The sequence below is a fragment of the Pteropus alecto genome, unplaced genomic scaffold, assembly GCF_000325575.1.
Source record: "Pteropus alecto unplaced genomic scaffold, ASM32557v1 scaffold206, whole genome shotgun sequence".
NCBI lineage: Eukaryota > Metazoa > Chordata > Mammalia > Chiroptera > Pteropodidae > Pteropus > Pteropus alecto.
Window position 1 is genome coordinate 720,873 of NW_006438906.1, and position 10,295 is coordinate 731,167.

General features: G+C 43.8%; 1 protein-coding gene and 1 pseudogene across 1 annotated transcript; both read left to right on the plus strand.

The window, feature by feature from the left end:
• The first annotated feature begins 813 nt into the window (after positions 1-813).
• LOC112483148 lies at positions 814-931 on the plus strand (annotated as a pseudogene).
• Positions 932-2,609: 1,678 nt separating this feature from the next.
• FAM205C (family with sequence similarity 205 member C) lies at positions 2,610-7,952 on the plus strand. The gene is made up of 5 exons (XM_006916109.2): positions 2,610-2,753; positions 3,240-3,285; positions 3,814-3,883; positions 4,844-5,331; positions 7,684-7,952. The coding sequence occupies exons 1-5, from the start codon at positions 2,610-2,612 to the stop codon at positions 7,950-7,952; spliced, it is 1,017 nt and encodes a 338-aa protein (XP_006916171.2).
• The last annotated feature ends 2,343 nt before the right edge of the window (positions 7,953-10,295 follow it).

Genomic DNA, 10,295 nt, shown 5'->3' on the forward strand with positions numbered 1-10,295 from the left:
GATTATCTTTGGTTCTAACTCCTCAGATCTGAGAGGAGCAGAGGCTGGGTGAGCTTCTGTAGAGGAGTTTGCAGCAGATGGTTTAAATGGTTTAGTGGGATGACAGTGGCTATGGGTTATCTGTAAGGTAAGTACATCGATTGGAGCAGGTGTGAAGTTTGCAGGTTTCGATGGTTTTGCCTGGGACAAGAGATCAGGCTAATGGAGACTGAACACTGTTTCGACAGCAAAAAGGCAGCAGCAGTTGCAGGAAGCAGAAGCTGGTTGAGTAGGATATTTAGTATTCTGTTAAACTCCTCTCCATCCCGTTGGCTAGGGGGAGAGTCCCACCCTAGGGTTCTGGGAATGGCTGAATGAATAACACTGATACTAGACCTCTGAGATTAATAGAAGCTTGTTAATCACATGTATTCAGAGCCCAGAGGAGGAGGACACCAAACGCCATGCAGCGCCACTCCGGATCAGGTGAATGTGAGACGGAACCGTTGGAGCAGCATAGAGGACAGCAGCAGCTTCAGGAAGCAGGAGCAGGTTGGGTAGGAATAATAAAAGTAATAAAAGATTCAATTACTTTGTAGGTATCTTGACTGGCTACTAAAAGTCTGATGCAAGCTGCTTTTTAGTTGATTTTTGCTAACCTATCATTCAGTGTTCTTTGGCTGAAAAAAGTCTTCCCTGTACTGTGTTATGGAATTTGCAAGTTGAGAAAAGATGTTGAAATGGCTCAAATTCATCCCATATTCAGGGTGAGATTCTTCTTATTAAATTATCTGAAATGTAAGGATCTATATTTAAAATTAAAATATAAAGAGAGTCTACGGCCATGCCACCCTGAACAAGCCTGATCCCATCTGATCTTGGAGCTAAGCAGGGTCGGACCTGGTTAGTACTTGGATGGGAGACCACCTAGGAAGATCAGGTGCTGTAGGCATAAAAAATAAAAAATAAGGGATTGTAAGCTGACAAGGTCCTTGCAATCTGTGAGGTCAACTAAGGGTTGCCTTGCCTAAAAAAAAAGAAAAAAGAAAAATATATAAAAAAAATAAAAACATTTAAGAAAAACATTCACTAGTCCATTTCTTTATCAAATCATTTTCAGAATATTCTTCCTTACAGCTAGTAAAAAGTTCCTCATGCTAATGATTGTTTTCTCTGCCTTTTGTCTTTTAAATTGTGGTTAAATATACTTAATACAAAATGTACTACTTTAACCATTTTTAAGTGTACATTTCAGTGTCATTAAGTACATTCACAATGTTGTGCAACCATCACCACTACTATTTACAGAACTTTTTTTCATCCCAAACAGAAATTCTGCCCATTAAATAATAACTCCCTATTCCCCTCTTCCCCAACCCCTGATAAGGTTGGTTCTTGATTCATGCGAATTAGTTTTGTCTTTGAAATTAGATTTTTAAGTGTCTTGAGAGATCAGATTGAGTGCTCGCCATACTTGTTCTGTGGAGGACTGGATGCTGAAGGCAGGACCAAATAGCCTCTTCAGAGATTTTGGGGGCCTAAGAATTGTGGGGCTGTGGGATCACTCTCATCAGGGAGAAAACTTCTTAAGGAAATTCAGAACTCCTGGAGTGTTGGAAGCATATCACAATGTCAACAGGGTCCGTGAAGTCAACATTAATATGTGAATCAATGGGCATGATAGTGGTGAGTATTGATGATGAACAGGAACAAGCTTGCCCTGCCTAAAGGTGTTCAAATTCAGACTTTCATAAAACACTTAGCCAAACATTCCAACCATGATGGAATCAACCAACAAGCCACAAGTTTGTGATCCTTAATCAAAATTCTTGTCAATAATCCATCTCCATGAACAGGCAGGATGCTATAAGATCTGTAGAGGCCATCTGGAAAATCAAGCTTCAGAGGTGAGACTCATTCATGTGCCTCCATAGAAGACACTGTTTACAGTCTCTTCCTGCCCATCTGAAGCTTGACCACACAGATTGGGAGGAGTCCTTCTTTAAATAAGAAAGTTATTTAAAAGAACAGAAGCTGTGTCCTTTCCTTGACATGTCAGACATGGTTCTCTTCCTGAACTTTTCAATATTGATTACCTATTTATTGCCTGTGACATCAAAACTCTCTCTTTTCAAGACTTAACAAGACATTGCATGTCCCTTCCTCTTGTATGTTTTTTAGATATCTTCCCACTATAGATGATTTAATTCATGGAGTTCCTCTGACCTGGCCACTATCTCTCTTACAGAGCAGGCAGTGTACATAAAGACTCAGTTAACTGTAGATGTCAGACTATTGTCTTAAAGGAGAGAGCTGAGCCATCAGAGTAGAAAGGATAGAAAGAGCATGAAAGAATATATGCTGTCAGTGACCTTGGCACCTTTAGGCCTAGGCTCTGCAACCCACACAACCAGACACCCTTATCTGAACCCTGAATTACATGAGCTTCTCCTAGACAGATAAAGGTCTGGGTGCTCTGTATGCCTTGTGAAACAGGAGGGCTTTGTGATGCAGTCTGATGGTCTGGTTCCATCCTCTGTGAGGCAGAGATGACAGGGTCTAGAATATGGTGGCATTAGGTTCCAAGATCTGGAAAGCCTAGGAAGAGGATGGCTAGTGAGGTTTAGAATATGTTGAGCCCTACCTTTGTACTGTGGGATATTGGATATCCCTTATACACTTATGGCTCCATCATCATTATTGCATTAATTGTTTGGCAAGTGAAAAAGAACCATCGAAAATTAAGGTTGAGACCTAACAGGAGCTGTTGCCGGGTAGGGAAACATTATGACCATAACTGAAATCTTTCTCTTGTTACTCTTACTCCTTGCTTTTTTTTGTTGTTGTTGTTGTTGTTGTTGTTGTTACTGGGGGTTTCCCAGAACAGCTCCAAATTTAGGTGGTTCTTCTAGTTGGTAGACATTTAGAGTCTTGGATAGCTAAAATCCTTGACAACTAGACCACTCATTCTTTAATCTGTTCTACTTTTTCTCCTGTCTCATTCTAATCTCTCCACAGATCTTGTTCAGGGAATGGGAGTGGAGGTATGGAGTATCAAAGAGCCTCAAAATGAATCAGAAATGAGAAAGGAAATGATGGGGGTGGGTGGGAAATGTAGAATAGGAAAAAGAAAGGTAGGAGAATATATAAAATTGGTATACAGAAAAAGTTTGGGAAATATTTGTGGGGTTTGCCTCATTTTAGATGTGAAAAGAAAAGGGTGCCCCAGCTTCACACTCTTTTTTTTTTTTTGTCTTTAGCACCACCAGAGAGTCAAACAAAGGGCTAAATATAGAACATCAAGAGGTAAAATCTCAGTCTCTTCTATGACTCCCCTCCACTGTGAATGAGATCCCCATAGATCCTGCCCCTCTTTGACCCCCAGTGTCAAGAGCCAGGTGCTCTAATCACTGAAGGCTCCAATTTCCCAAGTTGACAAACTCTCTCAGAAAAATTCTTTGGGTGGGAAATCTGGGCCTGAGAATGTTCCAAAATTCTCCACCTTACCCCAGGGAATAGAATGAGGAAGTAGGGCAGAAGTCCTTAACTGTGTCATCTACTAGTTTTACGACCCTATGGTTATTACTTCATCTCTGTCTTTTATCCATGAAATGGGCATCTGAACATCCTGCCTCAGTCACAGTGTGGTTGTGAAGGTCTAATAGGATTAGCTCAGGGACAACACATGGTAACTGGTTAAGTCCTACCCAGACATGCCTTAGAGCATCGACTATTGGGGTTTTCAGTCTCCTCTCATTCAAAGACCTTCAGCTGTCTATAGGATATCCGTGAAGCCTCTCCTGTTCCACATAACACTGTCTCCTGGTTTCTCAGCTAGGGGACTTTCAAGACTTTCTCAGAAAGAAGCTGAGAAGCCATGGGAGCTGCTCTCTATCATGAAAAGGTGATCTCTTGCTCTTCCTAGTCTCCCAACTCTGGCCTGGCCTGTGATGAATTTCTGTGCTTGCCCTGGGGCAGGGATGAAGAGAGGGATAATGGCTGGGAGGGAGCCAGACACAGTGGAGGCTGGAGCACTGGTTGAGAGGGTGCCAGGACAGAGCGGGGTTCAGACATCTCAGAGAGGAGTCTCCCAGTTCTGCTCTGAGCTAGGCTCACAGTGCTCCTGCAGTTCAGGATTTGACTACTGCATAATTCATTAAACACTCTCTATGGGTTTGCACTCAGCCACAAGACAAGTTATGCAGGCAAGAGAATGGATAAATATGTGCATAAATAACTCACCATTGTCATTGTCTCTTTATAGCCACACCTTTTCACACACAGGCCCTGGACCCTGTTGACATTACCTCCTCTGGTTCTGTCTTCAGAGGCCAGTTCCTGGGACAGCCCTCAGCCAGGAGCTTATGATCTCATCCTCTTCTTAAAAACTCTAGAGAATGCGATTGTCTCCCAAGATGTGTTGTGTACACCTTATTGTCCCAAGAAAGCAAAGCTCCCACAAGGACCTCATTTTTCACAATTTGGAAACTCTGCCTACCAGTCTATAGCCTTCTTAGTCCCAAACGAGACAGACTCCAGGTTCAACCTAGTGAAGTCCTTGGTGATGCCCCATCGGCCAACCACTGACTCCCCCATCCTTGTTCCCTTGTCCTGGTTTAACTTCTCAACAGAGGCCAACAGAGGACTCACCTTACCTCCCAGTCTCCCATGTCACTGTGCTCCCATGGATTGTCTGAGACCTTGCCCAACAAGCCCCAGACCCTCAGCCCAGCCCACCATGACTTTTCTAGAAAGCCCAGGGGGTGCAGGCCCCAGGCCTTGTAGGACTAGGGAGGGCAGGGATAAGCTCCAGGCCACACACTTGTCATTCCATTGTTAACTGTTGCCATGTTTTCCTTCCTAGACAAGGTTGGCTTCCTCAGGAGGGAAGTGTGCGGAGGCTCCTGTGTGCAGATCCTTCCTGCCCCATCTGCAATGCTGTGGCTCTAGAGATCCAGCATTTGCTGGAGGGTGAGAACACCCTGGTCTCTCCCACTTCATCAGGGCTATCACGGGCCTCCTCTTGCCCAGAGATTTTTTCCATGTCTAATATGTCTTTTGGGCAGAATCAAGGTTCCCATCACTCCCAAGAGCTTTCACTTCCATCTACAACCCCCTCCATGTCACAGCTAACTGATCAGAAATCCTCAGTCCAGTCAACTGCCCAGTCAACCAGTGCAGCCACCATCCAAGATTACCGGGCTAAACACCAGCGAAAGCAGGGGTTTCAAACACAATGTATGTCCTGGGATGCAGGAGCTCTGTATTCTTCAAGCCTTGAGGAGCATAGGATTCCTACGAACCAGCAGGACAAGAAGAAGAGCAATTCCAAATGTGTCCTGGAGAAACAAGGTCAGCGGCCCTCGAATACCTGATTCTATTCCTTTCTCTGAATCCAGAGCTCATGAACCTAAAATATTCCATGGCCTTGGATTCCTTTTACTTGCTATTCCTATGTCACAAGAGCTGTTAGGTATCTTTAAGTATAGATATATGAATGCATGCATTTCTACACCTGAGGGCTTCCAAGATCTGTAGAAGAGTTCCTACGGCAGCTTGTATCACACTGCCCCAAATATTTTCCAAACCTGAAGGAAAAGACAGCCATTTCTTTCATCATAATGCTATATCTAAGGCCTCTGTTGAATAGATGGGCTTTTATCTCCCTGACCTGGGATTCATGGGAGAGCAGCCAGTTCACCCAAACTTCCTGGGGTTTTGAAGGATCCACTGTGGACTCAGAGCAAATATCAATGTAGGTAAATCCCAAACTCCATGGCTCTGGTTCTCCCCTCTACCACCTTTTGGTTACTAAGTGGTCTCTGTCCATTGTCTGGGGGACACACTGAGGCCTCAGTGTGTTATCTGCAGCATAAACCCAACTATTTTCCTATGGTTCCTCTTTTCTGCACAATGATTTGCTCCTGGATATCTCTCCACAAAAGAGGTGCCCCCAGCTCCTTTCTCTTCAATAATTTCTCCTTAATTTCTGTGCTGTCTAAAATTTCCTCCACCTCAGTTAGCCCCACCTTCGTCCCATGTTTCTGAATTCGGGTTTCTGCATCTGACTAACAACAAACCCATATCAATGTCCCATTTCCAACTCTGGCCAAGTACGAAGCCTTGGAGTGACACCTGCTGCACAGGCAGCCCTGGCTTTAGTGGGGCTTGACAGCTTTTGCCCAAATATCTCTGTTGATGCAGAGAACCATACAACAGAATCCCTGAGACATGTTAATTAACTCTTCTCCTGAGACCTAGGAGCCTACCTATTTGGGGAAGCCTATTTGAAATAGTCAGTCCTGAGGAGGCAAGTAATATTTTCCTGGAGCACGCCCAGAGCTGCCAGAGTTCATCTAGACCAGCAGCAACAAGCCTCACCAGATGCTGTCACTTATCACCCTGATCAGCACCTGTGTGGGTATCCCCAGGGAACTACTGAGAAACAGGAGACAAGTTTGGCCTTCCTGTCAGGCCTCTGGCTCTTTATTATGTGGCTCTTTCCAAAGGCATGGCCCTGGCAATCACTAGCCAATCAGCAGTCTCAGAGATTATACCTGGCCTATTGGGGTTCCAACAGAGCCTTTGGCTCAAACTCATCTAAACATCAATGTATAATTCCTGAGCCATGCTTTCAAGATGCCAATGAAACTTGCGTGGACAGTGCATAAGCATTCCAGACTGAAGTATGAGTGAACAGAGATGGTGCCTCTAGAGATCCAGACAGACCCTGCTAGCCCCTCTGCACTCAAGACACCCATTTTGGCCAAACTAAATTTTAACCTGAAAAAGAAATTGCTGGAGATACATTCGGGAAATCTCATAAAGACAGAGGAGTCCAGGGAACAAATTGTGATTGTCCCAAGGAATATAGGTGCCTAATAGTACTTTAGGAGTCTAAAAAGCAAGGGAAAATATTGCCCCAGGAACTCCCCATCCCACCAGGCATCCCATGTATCCCAGATGACCTCCCCTTAAAGAACAGCTTGCAACTAAACTAAAGTGGTATAACAGAACCAAAAGCAAGCTAATTCCAGAGCAGTACTTATGGTTCTTCCCACTGGTCCTCTAAGATTTCACAACCCAGTGGGGACATAACAGAGACCCAGGTGCTTTGTGTTCAGCTGGAGGCCAGAGCGAACAACCTCAGCCTGGAGGAGCCCTGGACCCCTTAGCCCCAGGTCTCTGCAAGGGTGAAGACAATTCCCTACCCCAGCAGAGGAAACAGGGCCCAGGGAAACTCAAAATAGCAGAGAATCACAGAGAAGGGGGTGCAGTGTTGAGATTCTCCCTAAGCAGAGAGAACATCTACTCTGAGGAGGTTCAGGGGCCAGCAGAGACACTTCTAAGTAGAACCACCAGAGCCCCAACTTCCCAAATGTATCTCCAGGCTCTTCTCAGGTAGAATTTCAGTTTTACCAAGATGGTTGCCTTGAGTGAATAGGGACTAATATGAATCTGTCTGAATCTGTAGAGCCACCATCTCCATCCTCTTAGCTTACTGTTCCCTGTCAGCACCTTCACCAGCTCTCTTTCATAATTTGGACCATAATTTGCTGGCTAAATTTTCAGGTTCAGCATTTGAAGGAGCCACATTTTTCAGAACCAAACTTTGCAGGGACAAAATTTGTAGGGCTTTCTAGGGCCTAGAGCTATAGGGTCTGGTAAAAGCAGCTCATACTCACAAGTGCCCCACCCTTGCAGAAGCTACAGAAGCTGGCTTGGGAAATAAGATGAAGCACTTTCTACACTGGATTAACCCCAAGGTGAAAGGTCAAGGGCATAAGGAATCCATTCTCTCTAAGGATGAGACAGTAGAAAAAACTATGACAAAAAATGTTGAGAAGAGTCCACCCCTCAACAAAGGCCCTGTGAGGCCAGCTAAGTTGGAGAAGAAAACAGAGGAGGAGGGCATGACCTTCTTTGATGCCTGCCAGTGCGTAGACAATGAACAGCATCAACACCCCCTTTAGTCCAGCCACGCCTGGTTCCAGTGCCTTTCCCACAACAGCTTCGAGTACTGTCCTCAGTTGACTTGTGCCACTCAAACAGAAAATCCATCCCAGGTCTCAACTCTTACCCCAGCAGAAGGCACTGGTTTATGCAAGGAGAATACCCAGTCCAGAAAGAAGTCCATGGTTTCCCAGTCGTCTGCATCCCCCTGCAAAAGGCTGTCATCATCATTTCAATTAATGTGCAAGTGAGGCAGGACCATCTCCAAATATATTCTATATCTCTAAGCAAAGAACCACCTGTTTGTGCCTCCTTATTTTCAATGCGGTATATGATGGAGAGAATAGAGGAGGTAGATAGTACTTCCCATATGGTACTAAAGCTTAAGCCCATATTTCAGATGGATCAGATGGGTCAACATTCCATACAACTCTTTGAACTTCAGATAAAGGGACTTGAGCAGAAAAGGAAGACTCATCTAAGGTGCATTGAAGGTAGAGATCAGGCTTGAATTCTATCATGGCTTTTCATAGTGTCTTTGGGCCCAAAGGAGCAATATGGACACAAGGATAGTACAAGCAGTAGTGGTAAGGGATCCAGTGCATTTTTGGCCCATAGGCACAATTCATGGGTAACTTCTATATATGGCCACAATCTAGAGAGAAGGTTTTTAGAGGGGCGTGCTCCATCCTTGAGGAGGTGCTTTGTGTTTATCAAAAGCACAAAGCTAATATGACAGATATCAAAAGCAAAGAATAGAATCTTCCCTCACTATGCTCTGTTGTTACTGATTAGATCTTTAAGGGATAAAGATCTTCTGTAGTCCTGCTGCCTGTTTGATCATCATTGCCTTTCAAATGCATGGAATGGATGCCTCCTAAAATGAAGAACAATTGATGAGAAAGTCCCCAAAAGGATCACAGTAAAAATAACTTTGAGCTGAGTCTTGCATTCAGTAATTCAAATATCTGAGTAATTTGTGTGCGAGGTACTATGCCAGACACTAGGGACACAATGGTGAACAACACACAGACCTTCCTCCCTTGGAGCTCATGGACTTCTGGAATAGAGAGTTAAAATGTCACCAGAAGCAGTGTGGAAAGAGCTGGTTAGAGTAAGTAAGCAAAAGTACACAGGAAGGCATTTCACCTAGTTTTGGGGGGTGTTCATGGAAATTTTCCTGGGAGAGGTGATGTGTAGACTAAGTTTCAAAGGATGAGCAGAAGTTAGCCGTCAGGGAGGTGGGGAGTAGAGAGGCTTCCACAGGCTGGGAGTACAACATAAGCAAAGGCATAGTGTCAAATCAATGGGCACAACATACTAGAGAATAGTGACTTGCCAGAGAAATACTTATAATCAAAAACTGTATCAAAATATTTGAGGGATTGGAATGAGGCTGCCAATCTGGAGAATAAATGGCATTAACTCATCCATTTTTTCATTTATTCAACTAATGTTGAGCATCTACTCTATGCTAGGCACTTATATAGGTGCTGGAAATACATTGAAAGAAAGGAGAAAAAAGCTCTGTCCCCAACAAGCTTACATTGATGGTACACTAGAGAGAGAGATAAAAGAAGCATAAGTAAAAAAATATAGTATGTAGAAGGTGACTAAATATATGCAAAAAATCAAGAGCATGAATTTGGGGAAGAAATAGATAAGACAGTTTAAATAGGGAGTTCAGGACAGATCTCACTAAGAAGTTAACATGCGAGCATGGACTAGAGGGAGATGGGAGAGTAAACCACATGGATAACTGAGGAAGAGCATTTTGGTCAGAAATTAAAGCTAATGCAGATGTCGGGAGGTTGGAACATACGTAGCTTATTTCGAGGATCAAGGTCAGCGAGCCTGAAGTAGAATAATCAAGGGATAAAATAGTAGAGGATGAGGTCAGAGCAGTAAGGGGGGCATGTGGGATAAGGCCTAGAAGGTCATTGCAAAGCTGTTGACTTCGAGTAAATGGGGGACCTATCAGGGAGTCTGCTTAGATCTGACATTTTAAAAGGATCACTTAGGCTATGGTGCTAATAGAGTGTTGGGGGAATAGACTTTAGTAAAAATAGGGAAATTAGTTATGAGGTTACTCCAATAATGGTAGAAGCAGAGGCGATTAAAAGTATTTAGATGCTGGATTCTTTTTGAAGGTAGAGAAAACAGGATTCGCTGATAGACTGGATATGGACAGAGAAGAAAAACCATCAAAGATGACACCACTGTTTTTGGCCTGGACAACTGACAAGATGGAGTTGCCATTAACTGATGTAAAAAATACTATGATTGGAGTAGGGTGGCATGTGTGATTGGGGTGGGGGTGGGTAATTAGGAGTTCATTTTCATACAGTTATAGATATTGGACA

Coding starts and splice junctions, on each gene's coding strand:
- FAM205C (XM_006916109.2), top strand. CDS start 2,610: ATGTTGAGCCCTACCTTTGTACTGTGGGATATTGGATATCCCTTATAC. Junction 2,754..3,239: donor CTAACAGGAGCTGTTGCCGG/GTAGGGAAACAT, acceptor TTTTGTCTTTAG/CACCACCAGAGAGTCAAACA. Junction 5,332..7,683: donor ATGTGTCCTGGAGAAACAAG/GTCAGCGGCCCT, acceptor CCACCCTTGCAG/AAGCTACAGAAGCTGGCTTG.